Genomic DNA, 23,410 nt, shown 5'->3' with positions numbered 1-23,410 from the left:
CAACCGACAGCGGCAGATGATTAAGTAAAGATAATCTTAAGAAACATGTCAAATATGCAGGGTTTGGTTTTCTGGTGACTGACTTTGAAACGTGGGTAAAAATGATTTATCGCTTATTGCAGTAAAATTAATGTGAGTCAGAGGGACGATGGGAACGTGTTTGACATTTTTTGGTCAAATCCTCTGATATTACTTTAACTTAGCAAGAGCCCTTGTTCCATGGTGTGTAATGAAAACTGTGCTAATTTAATGTAATTTCCTATAGGTTTGCTATATGATGTACCCCCACTTTGCATTGGCTTCAAAATGTTAGGAATTCCAATGTCAACCAGAGACTAGAGAGAGAATTTAGAGATGTTTCCCACATTTTACATCTACAAGCCAGCAAAGACAGTAACTAATTTACACATTTATACAAAAAATATACATATTTTTCCCCTTACCTGTAGTGCTATTTATTTATGAAGACTGTTTCAGTATGAGTTGCCAAGTCAGCTGTCCTCCTTCTCTTGAATATAATGATATTAGATGGTACTCGGCCAAAAATACAATTAAAAAAAGTCAACAGAAATCTTTTCAGAAACCATGGCCCAGTTAATCAAGATAATCCACAGACCTTGTTATGAGCAGTTTTGTGTAGGAACTATTGTTTTTGCTACTGAACTATACCTGCCAACTGTATCACCACACAGAAGGAAGTGTGAATCTACTCATGAACAAGAGGCTCGCGACTGCACGAGATGTAAACATTAATTACATCCTTATCTGCTGAGCTGTAACTTTCACCAGCTCAGTAGAGCTAGGTGAGCTATTAGTAGATGCACACTTCCTTCTACGTGTTGATACTGTTGGTGGGTGTTGTTTGGTAGAAAGAATGTCGTTCCTACATTTAAGTGGGTCATGATTTCTGGAAAGACACATTACTGTTGAGTTTTTCATATGTATTTTTTTGGCGATTTGGCCACCACAAGCTGAGTGCCATCTAGTTCCATTATATTCAAAAGAAGGCAGACATTTCTAGGACTGATATCGCCAACACTGCATCTCACACCAGTACAATCCAGATTGATAAACAGCACTACAGGTAAGAGAAAGAATATGTATTTTTTTTTACTTTGGGGTGAACTGTCCCTTTAAGGCAAACAGACAAGGATTAACAAAAAAAAAAAAAACAGGAAGTCATTTTCCAGCTGGTGGGGCAGAACTAGCATTAATATGACAGAAAACATTTCAATAACAACATTCCTGCTGGTTCCACCCCTGACCTTAGAGTCATTAAGGCACAGGACAACTTTAAATCTATTTTGAAATGAGAAATCATAAGCATGAAGTAAACATTACCAATATTTCCGAGAAAACCGTATATGGGCGTCTGGCCATTTAAACCATTCCTCTGAATGAATCAGCCTCAGTTTGGAGTAATTGCTTCAAGAGCACGTCACACTGGTAAAACAGTGGGACGGGTGACAAACACACCCCAGGGGGACCAAAGCCTACTGTTTCCTCATCCACTAGAGGAACGCCATGAGCTCACTCCAGAGGAGGCAAAGGAAGGTTTCATTAAGGGAGTCACCAAACACACAGTGCTACACTTTCCACGATGTTCGCCAGACGGCTAAACAGAGAGGCTTTATTGCTGTGAGCCAGGACGTAGTCATTATGTAACAACAGGGCTCCTGCTCCCCTGGGGGGGCTGTGAGTGACCACACCCAAACACTGGAACAGGACTGCACCTCAGCACTTAACAGGCACCGCACCCATGAGCCAGTTTGCAAAGGCTGAAGGGTAAACCATTGGCCAAACGCACTAACAGTCCACCACGGGCCAAAGGCTAACCACACCGACCGTCTCCAAGCTTGGGGAGAACTGCTCAGCATGATCACGTTTACATATTTTCCCCCATTTAAATAACCACCAGAAGTTCAGGAGGTATGAATTTCCTTTCCTCACAACACAAAATGACCAAAATATGCTCTGTATGATCAAGACTACTACTGACTACTACTGAGATCTATGGATTTTAGGATTCACCTGAAAAAAATTCACAGCACCATCAACAGTCACTGAGCCTGGGCGCTGGACGCCAAGAAAGAAACATAACCACAGCTTGTCATTTTAAATTTCTGGTTTTAAGTATTGAATTTGTGAGATACAGCATATACTAAGAATTAGAGGTGATGGTAGGTGTTTGTTTCTCGTTTGGAAAAAGCCAAGCTAGCTGTTTCCCCCTGCCTTAATGGTATATGATGAACTAAGCTAATTGCCTCTTGGCTCTTGCTAATAAGCAAATTCACCAGAATTACTTCAGTCACAATATTAACATGTGGTTAACCCGTTCAGAACCCAACTGAAGAGCCCGCCTCTTCCTCTTTTCATGCAGTCAACCATGCTTGTTAAAAAAGGGGGCTTGGCTCTACCGCAGTCCACTTTAGATGATGTGGAACAATGTGATTGCCTCAAAGACATCTAATCAAGTCAAGTCTGAGCATTTAGGTGGAGTCAAGTGTCAGCCATCATAGATATAGACATCCTGGAGCAGTTATGTCTATTATAATGGACAGACTGGACTGACAACTTTTGTGAGGTTTCTCTTGTCAGGATTTATCCTCACCTATCTGTCCCGGCAGCTGTCTTCCCCGAAAGCGCATGCAGACAGTAACACTGAAGCAGTTTAGGTTCTGGTGGCCCTCGTGGCACTGTGGCACAGAGATGTTGATGGAGACAGGCAGGAAGATGGAGACATCCACCGTAATGACAGGCCGGGTCCTGCAACCACACAAACCGACACAAGGACACAGCGAGGGATAGAGTAGACATTAAAATACTGAGAAGTAGAAGAAAACAGTGCAGTGTCGCAGAGAATGATTCTGTGACTCACCTCAGCAGCACCACACTATCTGACATGAAGGCTCCAATAGTGACATCTGAAATGAAAACATGAACATAATTGATTTGTAAAGCCATACAGAGGATATAAATAACATGCAACATCAGCTCACAGCACTCTTTACACCTGCAAATCCAAAACAATGCACAGAGGGTTTTAACTGTCATGCTGGCTAAGTCTGAATGTCAGCCGAGGAATGCAGTAAACAAGATGCCTCTATCACGAGTGTTTGCAGCGCGATTGCAAGAGAATGAGAGTCAAAACCATCAGAGTGGAAAACAAATATTTCATCATCTCATCCTTTCATAGTTGAAGTTTTTATCTTACTTTCTGACGTGGTTAAGCCTCCATCTAGTCTGGTATGTTCTTACCCGCGTATCCGTTGCCATCCATGTCCACATTGCCTGAGATTGACTGGCCAAACATCTGCAGACCAGGGTTTACACTGCGCCCAGACAGTTTCTATAACAGATAATACCAGCCTTCAAGTTAACACATGTGAGCCAATATGGAAAAAAAACAGCACATTGTGTGATGTGTTTTTGCTCTGTGTTTATTTTTCATAGAGGAATGAACTCCGCTCCTATAGATTTAAAGTAAATAACCCATGTGTTAGCTTAGTATTAATACTGGAAACAAAGTCCCCAAGAACACTGCTCAGCATTGCTTTCAATTTTTCCCAGTGGCCACTCACAGTATTGTGGCAAAAAATACCCTGTGGCCAAAAAACAAAAAAACTACAAATTCCCAGTTTGTAAAAAACAGAGCAGAACAGGACACCTCAAACTGCAAACAAGATCATGTATGAATTCTTCTAATCTGAATTTCTGAGTCATGGTGGTTTTATATTATTGTGTCTTATATCTATTTTTTTGTCATCATCACAACGTAAAGTGTCAGGACAAACACTACTGTGCATAATTAGTGGGCTGCATACCCCCAAAGTAAACTTTGCAGCTTTGCATTTACACTAGACAAGCAGTTCTTATTAGACTGAATAGGTGCATCTGAGGGCCCAGTATCTAGATTTAATAAAACATCCACAATAGAAACACAGGGGAAAACCTACCCTGACAGTGAAATTTAAAAGCTAACCACACACAAAAATTACCTACTAACAGCTTTAAAAGCCAAGAAATAGTTGAATCATGTAGCTCCTTGAAAACCCCAATATGTCATGTTTACACTGACATTTTTATACAGATTTAATAAAAAAGATAAATTGTTAATTAGTGAGCTTTGGAGATGCAGGTAGGTGGATTGTTTTGGACAGAGGTTAGCAGTTTCCCCTGGTCTTTATGCTAAGCTGAGCTAGTCGCCTTGCGGTTCTAGCTCTATACTTCAAAACAGCTCCGATTTGGCATTTTAAGAGTGATTTTTAACACTGAAATTCTTTCTAGTTGGCGAGCCATGGTAGCTTACCAAGTAAGGCGTGCTAAGTCCTTACTGCGTTTGAGTCCAGCCCTTTCTCTCTCATTATTGAAATAAAGTCTCTCACTCTCACAAAAGCAATAATGCAAAATGCAAAAGATAAAAAAATCTTTGAAGTCACTAACAAAAAAAAGTCCATGATGAACTGCTTGCTCCTTATTCAGAGCTACGTGGGTGTTTTGTGTTATCCCGGAACTACATCACCACCTGCAAGTTTACCACACATTACTCAGCTACTGCAACAGCTTGATGCACAAGGTGAACACATGGGTTTCATCTAAATTTAGCATGCGGTGGTGAAGCTATGGAGAAACTACAACTAGAGATTAAAGTAAGAATAAGATATTCCATTGCTTAAATTAAAAACAAAAATATGCGTGATACTGGCATGTTGTGTATTCTAGGAACAATTCCTACCAGGGAGTATTTCTTGATGATTCCTGTAGCGTCCCCATGGTAGATATAAACTGCTCCTCCATAGTCATCCTCTTTAGGCGCTCCTATAGCTACATCTGAAGGGACAGAAAGTGTACAGACAGTGAAAAGTCAGTATAAAAATGAATGAGAAATGACTGTGTTTGTGAATGTGTGCAAAAGCTTTCAGTAATCCTGAGAAACAAGCTGTTACAGTTAGACAGACAATTAAGTGTTGTTAGTGGCCATTAAACCTGTGCGAGCTCTGAGAGAGTGGAAACAAGACTATAAAGTGCTGGCATGAGCACTGAAACAATGTCTCCTTATCCCATTTCAACAGAAAGTCTATATATAAACTTTCTTTTCATAAATGAAAACACTTCCTCGCTATGTGCTGCAGCATACCAAAGCAGAACCGGTAGAGTTCAGTAATCTTATTTTTAAATATCGAACAATATTCAACTAATTATTAAAAGGTAGAATAAAACAAATAATTTGTTCTCAGTTAAAATAAATGTGTATTCTGATTTCTGCAGTAGTTCTTCAAATTAAATAGTAGCAGTTCGGCTGTAAATAATAGCTTGTCAGACAGGGAGCAAGTCTGGCTCTCGACACTGAGAGCGACGAGTTATAGGATGAGTTATGTTTCCCAGCTGCCATCTTTCTCTGCACATACTTGATGCCAGGCTGCAAGCCTCGAGGCGTATCTCACACAGAGATGAAACCGGGCAGTAGCCACCAGCCTCAAGCATAAGATGGGCGCCAAATCGAGCCCTCACAGCCAAACCCTGCATGCGTGCCAGGAAAACAGACAGCTAAATGTATGTCTCTCTGTGTGGATAATTTGTGTCTGGATGACTTTGTGCACACAGGGGTGAGAGAGGGCAATATTTCCTCCTCGCCATATGCTTATTGAAATAAAATGTCTGTGAAAATGAGGAGGTTTGTTGCGCCGACTGAGTATCTCAACCAGCCAATATTGGCTCGGGGGCTGATGTGGGGAATATAAACTGAGTGACTTACTCACCAGATGACAGAGGAAATGGATTCGTTGCATGACTACATGACAAAAATGGCTCCAAATACTATTGAAAAGTGGTTGCCATTGCCTGGATTATAAATTCATACACCAATGGATGACCATTAAAGGACTTCTTTGAAAACACGACCTCCATCTGAGCTCTGACCTGTCACCAGTGATTCCACTGCTGCAAATGGTTGACGTGCCCAAATAAAGTTTAGTGGTTTCAGGACAAAAAACAGTAGTTTTGAACTGAAAGACCTCATTTTTGGTGCATTTGAGGACTCTCTTGCTTTATAGACACCATATGTTTTTTTTTCTTCCAGAGGCTGATTCATAAGGATACTTTTTATAAGACTGTCACCTCCTAATGTATCACTACAAAACAATAATTAAACTTCAAAAAAGCAACATAAAAAATAAATGAATTCACAGGTTGTTATTGTGACAGATTACATTTGTAAAGAAGGTTTTAAGTTACAAGGGTCACATGATAGGAAACATCTTGAAACTTGTGGCATGGTTGTTGAAATGGTCAACACCACTAAACAACAAAAAAACATGTTGGAGAAATCTATTTATTAAGACAAATCAATGAAGTGAAAAAAAGTTTATTAACTCTTTGAAACCTGGAGTGACATCACATTTCTTGTGCTGCTTTCAGAAGCCTTTCAAAAGTATTTAAACCTCTGAACCCTGCGCAAATTGGTGCTATTTCTTTGAAAAACATTGGAAAAAAGGCAACAAGGCTACATCTTGGTAAGAAATTTTCCACAAATTGCAAGAAATTAGTAGATTTAGAAAATTGTTTTTTTTAAAATAGATAACACTTTCTAGGGAAACGAGAAAAAAGCTAGGGGAAATTATGATTAAATGATCATTATTATGATGACATGGAACATTATGTAACAGAATTATAATACATTGTAAGCACTTTTTTGAGGTCATTTAATTTGTTTGTTTTTCTTTGTTTATTCATTTTTTTAAGTTATTATCATTATTGTTGTCATTTATTTTTAAACTAATTTTCAGGTCATTTGTTGTACCTTTTTGCTGATTTCTGGGTCATTTCTAATTTAATTGCTCATTGTCTTCTACTCATGATATTGAAAAACATCAAGCCAATATGCTGAGGTTTCAAAGGGTTAAAGTGGGCTTTTGCAAAAGGACATCTACACAACTAGGAGTCTGATCATGGGAGGCAAACAAATATATATAACTATTTTTACAGTTTTTGTGCAACATGTAGCTGATAAAAGATCAAATAATGGGTTTGTGAACTTGAATCAAAGGATGCTTGCAATCTAATTTATCAGTTACAGCCCTGATGACAAGCCACTTCACATCTGGACATTTCTAAGTTACCCTATCTCTATCTGACATGCTGTCGAACATCCTCTTGTGTTGCTAATGTGGGTACTGCATAAAACTGGAAGTGTACAGAATGCAAGGGCAATGACTAAGATGAAAAGTTTAAAAGATAAGCTCATAAGATCTCCAGTGTGGTCCTCTACTTCAGTGGTTCCAAACCTTTTTGGCTTTTGACCCCTTAAAGGAAAGCAGTGCCTCCTTGTAACCCCATGTCACAGGTTTCAGATGCCTATCAGTTATGAGCAGTTTCTTCCTTTCCTCTGACCTTCTCATGTTCTGTTATTGAATTACTGTTTACGGCTCAAAAAGGTAAAACTATCCAAACTTTTGAAGAAAAACAACAAAAGTGAATAAGAAATCTTTGCCTCTTCTCTTCTTCCCCACTAATCATCTATCATCCATTATGCTGAAGGAGTCCCGACCAACGGGTTGGGTATCAATATATTAAGTAGCTGTATTTGTTTTGATTGGCAAAATACAGAATGTTTAAACACTAGGATTGTACTTTCCCTTTTAAACATATGGAATACTTCATTAAATAAATCATTTGTTTACAATACAATAAAAGATCTAAGAAAAATATATGAGTCAGCAAGGACGGTTCTTGATGTGTAGATTAATGCAACTTAAAAACATCTTAAGTGACAGACTGTGGAGGACTAAAACTAAATAATTTTCACTGCTGAATAATAGTTTGATAATTTTCCTAATAATATATTAGTTGTTTGGTCTCTACAATGTCAATAACATTGTGAAAAATGTTGATCAGTGTTTCCCAAAGACCAAGATGACATCTTTATGATGTTTTTCTCCACGACCCAAAGATATTCAGGTTTACGGTTATAGAGGGGCAAATGAACCAGGAAATATTTACATTTAAGAAGCTGGAATAAATTTTTTTCATATTTTCTCTATAAAAAAAGACTCAAACTGATTCATCAATTATCCAAATAGTTAAATAAGGTGGATAACTTAAAGGTCTGCAGAATTTAGTGGCACCTAATGGTGAGGTCATTATATACCATTTCTAACAATATATGCCCTTAAATCCTAAACACTGGACCGTTAATGGCTGACAACTAATCTAATCTTTACTTTGCAGCTCTTGAATGAGCAAACTTTATCTGCTGATGAAGACCACAGGATGCTTTCAAAAGCAACATTAGGCAGTTTCTAATGTTACTAAAATTCTTTGTACTGACCTTGATATCCATCGTCATCTATGTCTCCAATTGCAGCGATAGATTCTCCAAAGTGTGCATTGAAAGCATTGTCACCACTCAAAACCGCGTCCTCTTCCATCACCCCCTGAGAACAGAAGCAGGCAAGATAACCGTTTATATACTGGGCTGGCAGAAGAACAAAGAACGGCTCTGCTGAAGTGAAATTATTGCTCTCAGATAACATTCTTTGGCCACGACTGCAGTTAGCTGGCTTAAATTCAAACAATTTAACAACTAAACAGACAGTCAGCTTCCTCATAATAATCATAAATACAAAATGTTCCAACAGAAGCTCGAGTCTTGGACGGTTAAATCATTTCACAGCAGAGTCTCACAATGCTCCGCGGTTTTATTCTACTATCACAATAACAAACACGGTCAGAAAGAAATCAAACATGAGCAGAGCTACAAATCGAGATTGCAAACAATAACGGAAGTATAGAAACATCTGACAAAGTAAATTTGCAAGTGGGTCTCGTGCTCCCGCTGACCCGCATGATCCCACTCACGTTGCCCTTGCTGAGGTACACAGACACCTGGCCCTCATCCCGGAGCTGGCTGTGCATGGGTGCCCCCACCAGCAGGTCCGACAGGCCGTCCTGGTTCAGATCAACTGCACACAATGAGGAGCCAAAGTAAGAGCCCATCTGGAACCAAGCCGAGCCACAGAGCAATGGGTCAGATCACAGACACTTCTTCTTCAGTTCATACCATTGACATACAATTCACGCTCTGACTGGATTTACTCCCCTTTTTATATCTACACCGACAATAAAGGAATATTTACAGAACTTACGACTTAAAGCCACCCTGACTTCCTTTTATTTACTCTGAATGGGGAGCATTAGCTACCTCCCTGGCTTTAGTTTCTGGCAAGTGTGTTCCCTCTTTAAATCTGTTGCTGTCTAAACAAGTATGGCAGATATAAACAATGCAGTTCTGACAACAAAGCAGGCAGCGGAGCGTGCCTGCAACGCAATGAACTACATGACCCCTGGGCTAGATTTAAAATATGGTCATATAGTATAACAACAGCCTCAATGCAAAATATGTGCTGCCATATAATGATTAAAAACAGGACATGACCACATCCGTACTCATACCATTTTCCCTGAGGCTTGAAAACTCTTCACCAAAGACGCACCGTCGATTTTGAAAATGTAAACCTGTGCGGGAGAAAAACAAGTCACTGTAGCGAGAAACACAAGAGGACTTCAACTCAACAGCTGGAAATGATGCAAAAGAAGAAGTCCCTACTTTTCCACTGCCGCTGTGCTGAGGCGCCCCTGCAGCTATGTCAATCACATTAGGAGACGAGAAGTGTCCAGCAGTCACAGCATAGCCTGGAGACACAGATAGTAATCAGTTACAGTGCTTTTTGCTATAATTTTAACATTTAAAGGTCCAGTGTGTAGGATTTAGGAGGATATATATTGGCAAAAATTTAATATACTATACGTATGTTTTCTTTAGTGTATAATCATCTAATAGTAAGAATCACGGTGTTTTTATTACCTTAGAATGAGCCATTTATATATATACAGGAAGCAGAAGAAGATCACAATCTTGCACCGCCATGTTCCTACAGTGGCCCAAGACGGACAAACCAAACACTAGTTCTGGATGGGGGCATTTGTGTTTTTGCATCAGTCACCTTAGTAGTAGCCCCTCGGCAACAGAAAAACACTGATTTTTTCTTCAAACTGCTTACTGTCAAACTGCTTTATTTAGCGTTTTTACCAGTTTTAATTGCCAGTCTGTTTGTTTTGGAGAGGAGTCATCTACGGATGATTCAGCTCTTGGTAAAAACCCTGACGTGCCAAACAGCAACAGAGAAACACTGTTTTTTAACGTGAAACAACTTTATTCAGTGTTTTTACCTATTTTAATCAACTTGTCCGTATGTTTTGGAATCAAGGAGACCTCTGTGGATAATTTGGCTCCCAGTAAAAAACCTCCATAACAATGAACATTGAAGGACATTGAATCCTCACTGCTTGATGCCACTAAATCCACCAAAATCTTTCACACTGCTCCTATTACACAATCATCCTCATGAACAGGCTCTCACCAAGGTAGCTGTATCTGTGGGAGTCCACGTCTTCTTTATTCGGGCTGTAGAAAGAGTCAGAAGTCAGGTTGTACACCTTGATTGTCCCAGTCCAGTAGTATGACCCCGGTGCCCCCATCACCACCAGCTCCTGAAAATGAAAAACACATTCATCCAGATGACTGATTCACCTTTTTATCTGCGCTGCCACGGCCTGCTGAAGACATGGGGGAAAAAAGAAAACTGCTACTGGGTGAACGTCTGGTTAACCAGTGGCCACAGACTGGTTTGTGTTATCTGCTCTTAACCACATGGCCAGACGGCATGCTGCCTCCTTTGATGTGATGAGGAATTCAGAGCACAAGCAAAACTGACAGCTGTAAAATTAGTTGTTGAAGGCTTTTTGTTGTGATGCTCCACAGCTATTAAACGGACCAGAGCATGACAATTAAGATGCTCTGTTTAAGTACTGTACCTCTGCTCAGAGTCCTGAGTTTTATTGCTGATTTTTAGTTAAAACTGTCACCACAGCTACTTAAGAGGATGTGTATTCACCTCTGAGGACTCAAACAAACTGAACAACACAGTAAAGACCCCACTCAGCATTATACTGTATATCTGCTGTGCTGTGGTGTCAAACATCTGGGTGCCGTGGTTCAGACGAGGATACGGTTTAACGGTTGGACGTCCTGTCTTTAAATTCCTCACATTCTTCCGGTGGGGGGCTCGTTCGAATGCTTTAACAGATCAACACTGACGTCCTCAGTCTGTGGAGAAGAAGTGGGCTTGATGATTTTCACTTTGGCTTAAAACAGTAGCTGCATTGTGTTATCAGGATCTTTTAATTCCTGAGGCCAAGAGTCTTATCATTAGTATTACTTACAGCTTTCACATGATGTGGACAAAAACATCTCATACGGTAAAATTTGACAAATTTCCCGATACAAGCTTCTCACACGCCTACATGTTATTTCAGCTAATGTATATAAATATATACTGTGGGTTGTTTCATTGGGAGGTTACGTAATAAAATCATGAAACTAATCCCTAAAACGTGACATCATACACTGCTGCAAGCGTTCACAAAAGCCATGAACATAATTTTCAAACGCTCTTGAAACACATGTCAAAGAATTCGAAATGTAATGTTCAACAAGTTAGCAGGCAGATCATGTGATTTATCCCTTTTTAGTATATGTGAAAGGAAAAACTTTTGAGTGCAAGCTGCACGCTCTTGAGTTTATCAAGCACGTGTCTTTGTAAATGTAAGCAAATAAATGTAGAGTTGAGGGCTAAGTTTCCCACAGCTCAAGAGGACGCCTTCACATGTAAAATAACGTTATTTAATAAAGTAAAAAAGAAAAAAGGCTCAAATTACATGAAATTTTTGGATGACTTTTTCTCACCAATTTCACCCTGAGGGCACTGCTGTGCTCCAAGGACACATTTTAAGTCACTTACAGTCCACTGTACTTGTCTGTGTGTCCCAAATTGAGCGTAACTGTAATTTGAGACTTGGAAAAGGACCCTCACAAAATATGCTGCTCACAGGCAACATCAGGAAAGAATTATGTTCCTAATGGATAAAAAAAACTAAATGTCTGAACTGCTCAAATATACATTTTTAAATTGAAATTTATACCTTAAATACACATTTTTTCCTGTCAAGCTATATTTTTGCTATAATGCACTTATATGTTAAATCTTTTTGACCTTCCTCTCACCATTTCTGCTCCCTGCACCACATTCAGCTTTCCAAGATATTTTCAAGACATAAACATGTATTGTCCAACCACGGATGATTCCTTACGTTTATACAAAAATAGTAAAAATATCAACTTACCAATGCATACTGATTTTGAATGTTTTAGAAAGTTATAATGCTCATTTTTACTCAGTATCAATACTATCAATACTACAATTTCACTCTCTTCTCTCCAACAGATGCCCTTTTTAAGCCCATACCCACTTTGTACTCAGGTAGCTATCTATCATAACCCATGTGGACCCACTTGGGTAAACCCATTCATGAGTGAAACTGGCATGGGGCCTTTATGGAACCTGTGGATAATCCCATATAGGCCTCATTTTTCAACCCTTATACTACCCACATGAGCCCCACATACAAATGTTGGGCTGGGATATAGGCTTTCTGCACGGTTTTGTTTTATTTTTTAGTACTTCTTTGCCTTTTGAATGTGAGACAATCTCAGGCTATGGAAAATGTGCACCACCGCAAGAGGGATACTGTTAATGTAAAAAGGTTTTAATTATCGTTAATGTTAAATACAGTCCAGTAGTAAGTACTGTCCTAACCAAGAAAAGAAAAGTTGTTGTCATGTAATAGCCTTGGTATATTTATCTTTCCATACAAATTTTAAATGTAATTTCCTAAATGTAAATTTTCCCCAGGGCATCCAAAATTTATATTTTTTCAAGGTGTTGTATCAAAGTTAGAAACTCCAGTATTGCTACAAAACTATAGAGCAGTGGTTCGCAATGGGTGGGTCTTGGTCTAAAAGTGGGTCGCGGGTCCACTCTGAATGGACTGCAAGTGAGTCATGAATGTGGCAAGATTATAAAATAATAATATGTGGTCATTTCTCTCATGTGTGGACATAGAACTAATGACTAAGGAGAAATCTGGACCCAGTGGCTGGACCAGTTGTTAGAGGAAACTTGTATTTTCTTAAATGTTTTATCCGTGGAGCCACACCAGGTCAAGTGAGGTCGCTACAGCCTTTCCTACAATGTCTTCCTATGGAAACATCAGTCAACAGTTATCAACAGTTAGTCAGCAGCAGAGCGCTGGCTGCTTTGATACAAATACTCATGTATAGTATATCTGACGGCAGAATTTTCCACGTCATTTGACATCTTAAACAACTTGGGGAGGAGAAAAAAAATCCCCCTCAGCCACATATATAAAGTCTCTGCTAACTATCTACCAGAGAGTCAAAGTCAACAAAGACTGAGGACGAAAATGTTCTTTGAAACATGAGACGTGTGGTGCTATTAAGGCAAATCATACATTTAAGTGAGAAAATTTGTCACCTCAAAAAAAAGAGGCAGCAATGAAGATAACTAAGAGTTTGTAATATTATGTAACATGAAAAGAATGTAAATTGTTATTTGATGTGATTCAGCTGCTCAGTTTATCAAACTGAGTGTCTGGACAACAGAGTCTGGATGGCTCCAAACAACTCTGTCTATGTGAGACTAAAAGAGAGTATTACATGGATTAAGAAGATGAACAAGCACTGTTACTGACCTCCGTAAAAACTCCCGCTATCCCGGCTTGGCACGAGCCGTGCTCTTCCCCATACTTTTGCTTATAGTCTGTAAGAAAAAACAAACCACAAATTATTTCACTGTGTGCTTGAGCCAGCGTTTACTGGAGTTTTTCCTGCATTCCATATGGAGCTAGTCAAAGTCCCAGTCCCATCCACGAGGAGTCTTGGGCCAGAAAGCAGACTGGGAGAAGAAGGGGTGAAACACCACATTCAACAAGAAGACCTCTCACTTGGATTTTGGGGGGAACACAGTGCTCTCAGGTTACAAAAATATTGAGCTTGGATCTGCGCAGAATGCACTGCAAATACGGTCCCATGCAAAGTCTGTCTGGCTTCTGCACAACTGCTGGCAACAAGAGTCGCGGAAGGAAGTGAAATCCTGACCTGAGAGCGCAATTAAGGTGTAAAACAGGCTTTGATAAATAGCTCTGAGTCACATATGAAAACATATGAAGAGCACATTTGCAAGAGTCAGCTTCAAATGTTATGCAGCACATTATTTTTTATATGGAAATTGGTTTTTAGTGTTGTAGAGAGTGCTCAAACGAATACAACCTGCAGCACAAATGGATTTGATTTACTACAATCATAAGAAAATCTGATTCCTACACTTTGCAAGCAAATCTTTCCTGAAAAGCACCTGATTTCTGGGAAAGCTAAAAATGTGTGCCACAATTACACCTTTGTGAAAATGTTTGTCTTCTACAAAAAGGTGCACAGGGAATATATCCTCACACTCATAACTAGAATTACCACCTCGTGGCTGTATGCTTCAATGTATCAGTCAAGATGCACTGACAGTTTACATCCATGTCTGTGAAAACATGGATGCATCACACACGTCTTCAAACGGGAAGCACAGATCTATACAATCAGCAGAGTTTCAAGGTGGACACCCAATATTAGTGTCACCAATTCATTATCTGACCAAATGTCTTCCCTGCTGTTCCTGAGATATGATGCTGAATAATGGGCAGAAAAGTGTTTTTCCAGAACATAATGATGTCACGCTGACCTTCAACCTTTTTATTATAAAAATGTCATCATTAGCATAGGAATTCTTGAATTTAGGCCAAAAGCATGTTTGAAGGTCACAGCAACCTTACCCTTTGACCCGCAAACACCAAATTGTAATCAGCAAATTCTTGAGCCCCATTTGTGGCAAATTTGAGGAAATTCCCTCAAGGTGTTCTTAAGATATAACATTCACGAGAACGTGAAGGCTGTAAGGGCAGTAACCTTGACCTTTGATCGCCAAAATCTAATCAGATCATTGTTGAGTCCAAGTGAATGTTTGTGCCAAATTTGAAGAAATTCCCTAAAGGTGTTCTGGAGACGTTCCCAAGAATGGGATGGACGGTCAGACAGATGATCAACCCGAAAACATAACTAATGCGCAAGGAAAGATTACACTTTATCTGCTCACAACTCACATCCACACTGAGGCAATAACCAGGGTCTTTGCTTGATTTTAATTGGTTATGACGCAAAAGGGTCTAGAGCCAGTGGACTTAAACCAATAAGATAACTCACCCCCAGCAATGTGTTTGATCTTTTCTAGTGTCTAGCTTTGTGAGAACTTAATATGGTTTAAAATGAAGGAAAATTCTTATTAGATTTGTATCTCTACTGTACCTTCATAACAAGGGATGAGTGGCTTCGTCATGCCCTGAAGAGAGGGAGGAATAATGGAGCAGTATCCATGTGGAAGGATATGCTCCGATTCATAGTAGACGTTTTTCCAACGGTGAGCGCAGGCCTGCGAGAGAAAAAACAAATTCAGACACACGTTCACTTTGTAAACACAAACACTTCAGACTGCAGGCAGGCTGTTTCTCCGCCGTGCTGATTGTTTGAGCCCCTTCTGGGCTGGAGTCAGCGCGTCTCTGCGGCTGTCAAATGAGCGTCAATGACAGGGGGACATAAAGCCCAGCCATAACCATTGACCATAACAGCTATGGTCTGTGGTGTGAATATCGCGGCTGCAGCGTGAGATTTCTTAAGCAGCAAGAAAATTTTCACATCATATTTTAAAAGTTTTAATTTCAAAACAGATCCTCCGGCCCTCACAGGCAGCTGGAGAAGCCAAGAGTTCAGACAGCGAAAAAAAAAAGTGGATCAAAAGACAAAGAACAAACTCTCACTTTATTATGCTGCTGTTGAAACAGGGAGTACATTTCTAAAACTGACAGCGAGTAATCCTCAAAACAATATTTTGCCGCTATGTTTTTCAAAATAAAACATTCCACAGATCAATAGGCCAACAGGATAATATGGGCTCGATTTCAAACTTTGCCACATAAATGTGTAAATGTGGTAATAATTTAGTACCCTGGGGGGATGGTGGTGGAGCTCCTGTGGCTCTGGGGACAGATCTGGACGCCTCTGTGCAGACAAAGTTCACTTCATTTCCCCTTGTGCTGTTTAACTCCCCCCCCCCCCCCCCCCCCCCCCTCACACACACACACAGCCAATCTAAATGAATATAAGAGCTTGGCAGATCGTGGGCGAACACATAGCATCAGATGACTGTCTGGAAGCGAGTTACTGTGTTGAGAAATGTTTGTGTTTCAAAGGACGGCTTGGACAACAGTAGTAGCGATACCAGCGTGAACTCTCCCTCTTGAGTAGAAGTAGATTCTTTTGAGGAAAAAAAAGATCCATCAGCTGACATAAACACAGAAAAAGGCACTCTTGCAGCAGTTGACAAGTTCTGCCGAGGCAGCAGGGAAGGGTTTTATGATTCTGTGCTGTTGTCATGTTCTTGTTCAGTTAAAGGCCTCGGTGGTCACAAACAAGGCCCTCACTGAAAGCGCGGATGAAATCACCACTGTACACATCTGCCAAGCAGCCGTTCCTGTTGCACAGAAACGTGAGTCCATTCAGATGAGATAAAAAAAAAAAAACAGGCACAGCAACACGTGGCTCCGGAGAGTCACCACCTTTCTTTTATCATACTTTGTCTGGGCGGCCAAAAAAGCTTGTTGTTATACAACTCTACACTCGAGTTCCCAAGACTGACAACTCCAGGAACTTTTCAAATTTTGGGTCATGGTTTGAAAATCACGCCAACACATTCCACTGAGGTACAAAAAATGGACCAAAGACAAACATATTGAAAGGAATAGAGGTTTAAAAGGCCAAACTGATATCTGAACGTCTGTTTAAAGGGGTTTTTTTGAAGTGGGGTTGTATGGGGTACTTGTCCATACAGAATACTGCACACAGTCAAAAAAAAGTCAATACTCACATACTAATCAAAACTAAAAATTAGAATTTGATATGATACTCATTTGCAACAGTATCGATACCAACAGTGCCCTCTGCACCTCCTCATTGACACACAATTACACACACACAGGCCGTCCCCTCACTAGCAGTTGAATCCATCAGCTGTCGTGCATAATGCCGTCAGCTCGGACTCGCAGCCAACCCTACCAGCTCTATTTGATCAGCAATGAAAATGTGGTGCCAAGTCACCAGAGGCACAGAAATAAACAGGGCTGTAGCAGAGTAAACATGCATTTTATTGTTTACGTTTTGTTTCACTACCTAAGACAACCTAAAAATACTGTTGTCATTGATATCTTACAGTAAGATTGCTCTTTTTTTCACTGCCTGAGACCTTTTTTCTCATTTTTCCCTTTGTGCTATTGAAAATGGTATCGTGTATGGAGTAATTTCCTGAGTACTGGTTTTGAGTAATAAATTCTAGTATCTTAACAACCCTGATTCAAATTCACCAAAGTCACACAATAACACAAACTAAGTGATTGAGGCAGCAGTAGAAAAGCAGCACCTGTGTTCAGTAAGCTCAAATTACTTTTTTTCCCTCCATGGAGTCTGGTAGCTTTGACGAGAGCATACAACGGCTTCCCTGCCTGAACGGAAAACTTAAACAATGAAAATACTCCCAATATAGCGTACACTTACACTGATAATGATTTTTTTATGTGGGACTTTTTGTAGGTGGCTAAAACACATCTTGTTGCTGACTGCATCCACAGCAGTACATTGCTTAGCTTCTGTGTTGGACTGCAGGCTGCTTCTCCAAACTGAGGCAATGCCAACTGACATTTACTGTATGTAACACAGTGACTGTGGATAAGGGCCCTATACAACCCCATTTCAAAAAATCTGGACCATCCCTTTAAAAAGGAATACTTGTGATTTATTTGACTCCTTTAGAGGTCAATCAGCAGCAGATATTCAAACACATCAGCCATGAGTTTTTTTTCTGAGCTGCCCAGTCCACCAGCCGGCTTCAAACTGTCCTGTAAGACTGCTGGTTTCCTCGCTACCTGCCGCAGCAGACGGGGGGTTAACATTTAATGAAAGGCTGCCCTTGGACGGGACCACCGCAGAGGGGCCGAAGCCTAAACAAACTCTGCCAGCTGCCCTATGATCTCTGTGCAAACACCCAGCCAAGCACCTCTGGGATTAGCACCACTAGTTAGTTCTCTAAATCTCTCTTCCATTTTCATAAACAACAATCTACTTTTGACAAACCCCGTCCCACTGACTCTTCCAGCTCCAAACACGAGGTAAATGTTTCACAGTATTATGTAACCATGCAGCCGCTTCCAAATCTGCCTCACTTTAGTTGTAACTCTGAATATGCAAAAAGTTCAGTTTTTACTTGTGAGCATGGAAACACAGAATAGAAGGAGAGGGCTTTTTTACTGTAATGTTGAGACCAGCTGTGGTTTAACAGTGCGGTTCATTGGTAACAATGATGTCGGTGTAATAAGCTCTGCTTTTCACGAGTGTACATGTTTCACATTAAACTATTTGGCGGGGTGACAGCGATGTTGCGTCCCGGAACTTACCAGTATTTTGCCGCTTGCTCTGTCCTGGCGGGCCAGGCTGACCCCCATCCACTCATCATTCCTGTCCCCTTGGCACGTCTTCCCACAAGACTCTCTCAGCTTGTTTCCTGAAAGACAATGAGAGCAGTTTGCAGACACTGAGTCATCAGGACGGAGGATGACTTGGAGCAAGTACTGTTACTTGTCAGCCATTGTCAGCTTTTGGACTTCGTTTTTATTTCTGCTGAATGTGCAAGCGCTGTTTACACAGTTGACAGTTTGAAATAATGTAGATGAAAATTTAAAAAGGCTGTGTATCTGATACAACCAAATACTGTAAGCCAATCTATTATGATTTCATGTATTGCTCAATAACAGTGGATTTTAGAGGCTGATATTACATTGATATTTGAGTGTTAAAGGTCCCATATTGTAAAAAGTTTGATTACCGTGTCCTTTAAGTCTTTAAATAAAGCATGTAAGGGTGCTAGATGCTGTGAAAGTCTCAAAACGCTCAATCCACAGAGAAATGCACTCAGTTTGTATTCAAAAACTTTGAAAGAGCCATCAGCACTTTCACTGAAGATGTGATGTCACAACTATACTGACCGTTAAACATAAACATTTTAAATAGGTCCCTTTGAATAGCCTGTTTGCAATCACATGACTGTTATGATGTGCAGAATGTAAATGGAGGGCAGGAAGTGAAACATTCATATACTATGTGAATAAGATAAAGTTAGAACATTTACATGATGTTAGAAAAAGTAGAATTTAGTCCCACTAAAGATGGACTTTAAAATACGGCTAAAAATGTTAATCTGACTGAAATCGTACTGGGAAAAATTTGAAGTCGGTCTAACACACCTAGATAATGCACACACCTGGATAATGCGGTATATATATATATATATATATGTATATATATATATGTAGTCTATAAATGTAAGTATATACATGCTATGGCTGAGCTGTGTAGACTGAGAAATAGCTTTTCTCTAAGGCAGTGGATATGAGCAGATTTGTAGATGTGTCAAAAAGTTGTTTATATACTCGTTTACGTTTACTAAAATTATACATTTAGCCTATTCGTTCTCGTGATTGTGACTGTCGTATGATATTTTTCCCCCAAATCCGATCATTTTTAGCCACTTTAAAATGTCCAATCTGGCAACACTGCTGACGGTGCTGTGGTAGCTCAGAGGTCTTCAGTCCGCGTTTCTGGGGTTCAGAGGGTAGCCAAACCAACATGAGCCCCCTGCGGGCATCTGTGTTTTCCCGAGAAGATGCACAGAAACACATTTAGGTCGGCAGTCGAAAAACCGACACTGAATTATCGACTGTCGACTTGCAGTGGGACTCTGCCTTAATACAGCCATGGTCAAAACTATAAACCGGAAGACCGCCAGTTAGCCAGCTAACGCTAGTTAGCCAGTTAGCACGTTAACAACACAATCCAGTACTGAAAGAGGAAGTCATATTTACCGTGCGCCAGTGAACAGTAACACAACACATCAGGAAACCTGTCTGTTATGAGCTCAGTGGCTAAAGAAAGACAAGCTTACCTCTTGTAACTAGTTTTTTTTAAGACGTCACTGCCTGTTGACGTTACCTGTTTGTTTACTTCCCCCCTCCCCTTCCTTCGCTCGTGCGCTGAGCTAAACGGCCAATCAGACTCATCATTCACCGACGGCCGATTCGACGCGTTAAATCGGCCGGAAAAAGCCAACGACGGCCGATGAGGGCCAACGTGAACCGACTGCCGACCGTCGGCTTGGTGTGTCATAGCCTTTAACCCTTTGAAAACTAAGCAAATTCGCTTGCTTTCTATCAAAATACAGAAAGAAGAGGCAATCAACTTGTCAAGACACGGCACAAAAAATGTTCAAGAAATTAGTAAGACCTTCAAGAAAAATATCTGAACATAAGCCAAACAACATTGCAAGGAATTACTTTTTGCTGGTTTTTGATAGCTGATATGAAATAATCACCCCTTGTTCATTTTATGCTTATTTTTCCCCCCCATGTTTTCAAAAGAAATCCAATCAATTTTCTCAGGTGTCAGAGGGTTAAATGCTTGTGAAAGGCGTCTGAACACAGCACAAGAAAACCGATGTCGATCCAGGTGTTAAAGGGTGAAACAAGTCTGATAATAGGCTATTGATCAATGTTCAATTTTTCCATTAACACGTAAACACATATTTTTAAGGATAGAGACACTTAAGGGCTGCAACAAAGGATAATTTTGATAATTTAGTCATCTGAATCAATTTCAGAAAACAATGAAAAATGTCCACTCCAAATTCAGTTGGAAGATGGACTTAATATAGATTTATGTAACACTTTTCTAGTCTTAAGGACCTCTCAAAGCACTTTAAAGCACAAACACTAGGCTACCACAAAGTGCCTCCTGCTCATCTGATGAACATTCACATGCACTCACACAGAAATTTGGGAACCAGGACACTTCAACATAAGCTATAGACTGCAGGGCCCATATGAGGATTAAACAACTGACTTTAAACAAATATAAAACTCCAAATAATTTACTGTATGATGTATACAGCTTTGTGATGCTATAAACATTAGTGTATTTAAATCCTGGACCAGTTTATGATAAATAAATCATAAGGATGATTAAGAACATAAATCCAGCAAAAGTAAAAAATTAACATAAAGGTACAGTACATGACAAGAAGAATAGAGCTCCAACAGTTATACGAATAGCTGTCAGCTGTTAAATTATTCAAGTAATTTGATAATTGATTAACTTGGTTGATTTTTTTTTCCAAAGAATATTTTCTGTTTCTTTTTGTTGTTGTCGTTTTTTTACTCCTTTGTGAGAGTAAACTGAATATTTTTGGGTTGTGGACAAAAGATATCTGAGAATTTTATCTTGGGCTTTGGGAAACAACCTTTTTTTCACATTTTTTTGTCATTTTATAGACCAAACAACTAATTGAATAATCAAGGAAATAACAATGAGATTAATCGACAATGAAAATAACTAATAGTTGCAGCCCTTAAGGAGAATAAAGCCAATGAAAAGACAAAGATCTGCGGCACCTCTGCAAATTTTCTTTTAAAGACTCCATATCCTTCCTTTCCAAAGTTTTATTCTGTTTCTCCCTGCAGACAACTGATTCAGCACAATGGCATGTAGCTGTGAGTGTTTCTCTGTGTCAGTGTGCTGGGAGCTCCCAGAGGCCCGTCAGAGTTCAGCTCCTCTGCTCCATGTGGCTCACTGAGCACTGGTGCGGCACACGCTCACTCTGATAATGTATGTTTTTTTTGGTGACACATTGACTGAGCACAGGGTTAATATTAAAGCCATGCGTGCACCCCGGCTTTCTTGACCACAAGAACAGAGCCGGGGACTGGGGGGGGGGGGGCTGAAGCTTTTGGCTCACGTGCTTGGAAAATATTAGCAGAAGCATAAATCATATTTATCAAAATTATTTATGGACGTCTGCAGACAGGACCCTCTTGTCTTTTTGCGTGTCTCTCCATACAGCAGGTTCAGAACTAAAAAGAACAACTGTCGCACTGTTAATAGCAGTATAAGGCTGCATTATTCTGATAAAACAAAACAGATGCTTGGGGGAGTTTAGGCAAAGAGTGGACAGAGAAAAGCTGCAGGGAGGCTCAGCATGTATGTGTGTGTGTCTGTGTGTGTGTGTGTGTGGACTGCAGCACCAGATAGTGAACTTTTCTGTGAGATGCTGTGTGTGTGTGTGTCTGTGTGGGTGCATGTGTTGTCCTGAGGCTGCAGTTAGTGTACATGTCTTTATGTGCTCTTGTATTTACGCTGCAGGCAGTGGTGACTGACCTCTTCCCAGATCCATCTCTGTGCAGCGGCGCTCTGGGTTGCTGTGAACTCGACACTTATATACAGCTCCAGGAGAGTGCACAGAGCTACTGTAGGTAGAGTTTGCCTTTGGTGCCCCTACTATTACCCTGCAGACATGAGGAGAGGAGGAGAGGATGGGACAAACACCTTGCAGTATCTCTAATCTGTCTCTGAAACCTTTCAACAACAAAAAAGAAAATCGTCTGCAGGCAGAAAAAGTTACAGTACGAACAGAAATGGCTTATAATGAGGAATATTACGCATTATAATTTGTATTCATTGGGTGTAGATGCACTCTGAGCTCCAAAGAAACTAACATTTGCCTCAAAAGTACAAATTCATTACATCACGGACAGAAAATAGCATCATTTCCAGGAACAGTAAAACATGGGACTCACCAGCGTGTGTTGTCATGATAATGCTCCAGCACAGAATAGCCAAAAAAACTAGAATTGGGTCCGCGGAACACCAAAGGATGTTCTAAGTCTATATTGTAAGAATAAGCCACTGAAATAGAGAGATAGACATAAAAAACATTCTGTACTCCCGTTTTGTGTCTCCGAAGTGGAGCCATCCCTTTGCGCATCATGCGTAATAACGCGGTTAAAGTATCCAAAAAGTAGAAGAAAGAAGAAAAAAAGCAGTCAGGGGGAATTGTCAGCTCTGGGGTTGTCAGACTGTTACAAAACTATCTTTCAGTTGTTTTCCCCTCGTCTAGCAGCGCATGTAGGCTGTGATGGCATGAGGAAAAGCTTGAGGAGGAAAGTTAACGGTCCGGTAAATAACGGTGCGTCAGCTTCTCTCCATTCTGTGTCAATCTGAGAAAGTTGTTGCTCGCAGGCTCCCTGTCCCAGAGATAAATGCGGTCACTGGTGTCAAGGTACCCAGAGGTGTGTAGGACAAGACCGGAAATAGAAGGAAGTTTTACTCAAAATAAAAGCATCGCCGCTGGTTGAACAGCTCTTATAAGTCGTGGGTTTTAATGTGAAAACTTAAACCGGAATGGGTTTTCATGCTGGTGCGCTGACACTGGTAACGCGGTCATGGAGAGACGCGGATGGT

At 40.3% G+C, this 23,410-nt stretch overlaps 1 protein-coding gene across 1 annotated transcript in view; it reads right to left on the bottom strand.

The window, feature by feature from the left end:
• The window catches only part of itga9 (integrin, alpha 9), a 63,953-nt gene extending 40,763 nt beyond the window's left edge, over nucleotides 1-23,190 (bottom strand). The window contains exons 1-14 of the mRNA XM_042502004.1: nucleotides 22,747-23,190; nucleotides 22,328-22,455; nucleotides 18,520-18,626; nucleotides 15,326-15,449; nucleotides 13,669-13,736; nucleotides 10,419-10,548; nucleotides 9,605-9,690; nucleotides 9,451-9,513; nucleotides 8,857-8,994; nucleotides 8,327-8,432; nucleotides 4,736-4,830; nucleotides 3,259-3,349; nucleotides 2,879-2,924; nucleotides 2,612-2,766 (exon numbers count right to left, since the gene is read on the bottom strand). Of these exons, the coding sequence (XP_042357938.1) occupies nucleotides 2,612-2,766; nucleotides 2,879-2,924; nucleotides 3,259-3,349; nucleotides 4,736-4,830; nucleotides 8,327-8,432; nucleotides 8,857-8,994; nucleotides 9,451-9,513; nucleotides 9,605-9,690; nucleotides 10,419-10,548; nucleotides 13,669-13,736; nucleotides 15,326-15,449; nucleotides 18,520-18,626; nucleotides 22,328-22,455; nucleotides 22,747-22,937 (1,528 nt within the window). The 5' untranslated portion in view covers nucleotides 22,938-23,190. The remainder of the gene's footprint in view (nucleotides 1-2,611; nucleotides 2,767-2,878; nucleotides 2,925-3,258; nucleotides 3,350-4,735; nucleotides 4,831-8,326; nucleotides 8,433-8,856; nucleotides 8,995-9,450; nucleotides 9,514-9,604; nucleotides 9,691-10,418; nucleotides 10,549-13,668; nucleotides 13,737-15,325; nucleotides 15,450-18,519; nucleotides 18,627-22,327; nucleotides 22,456-22,746) is intronic.
• Nucleotides 23,191-23,410: the final 220 nt, after the last annotated feature.

The sequence above is a fragment of the Plectropomus leopardus genome, chromosome 15, assembly GCF_008729295.1.
Source record: "Plectropomus leopardus isolate mb chromosome 15, YSFRI_Pleo_2.0, whole genome shotgun sequence".
Lineage (NCBI taxonomy): Eukaryota > Metazoa > Chordata > Actinopteri > Perciformes > Serranidae > Plectropomus > Plectropomus leopardus.
The sequence above is the reverse complement of the archived record's forward strand: the minus strand, read 5'-3'. Positions and strand labels throughout refer to the sequence as shown.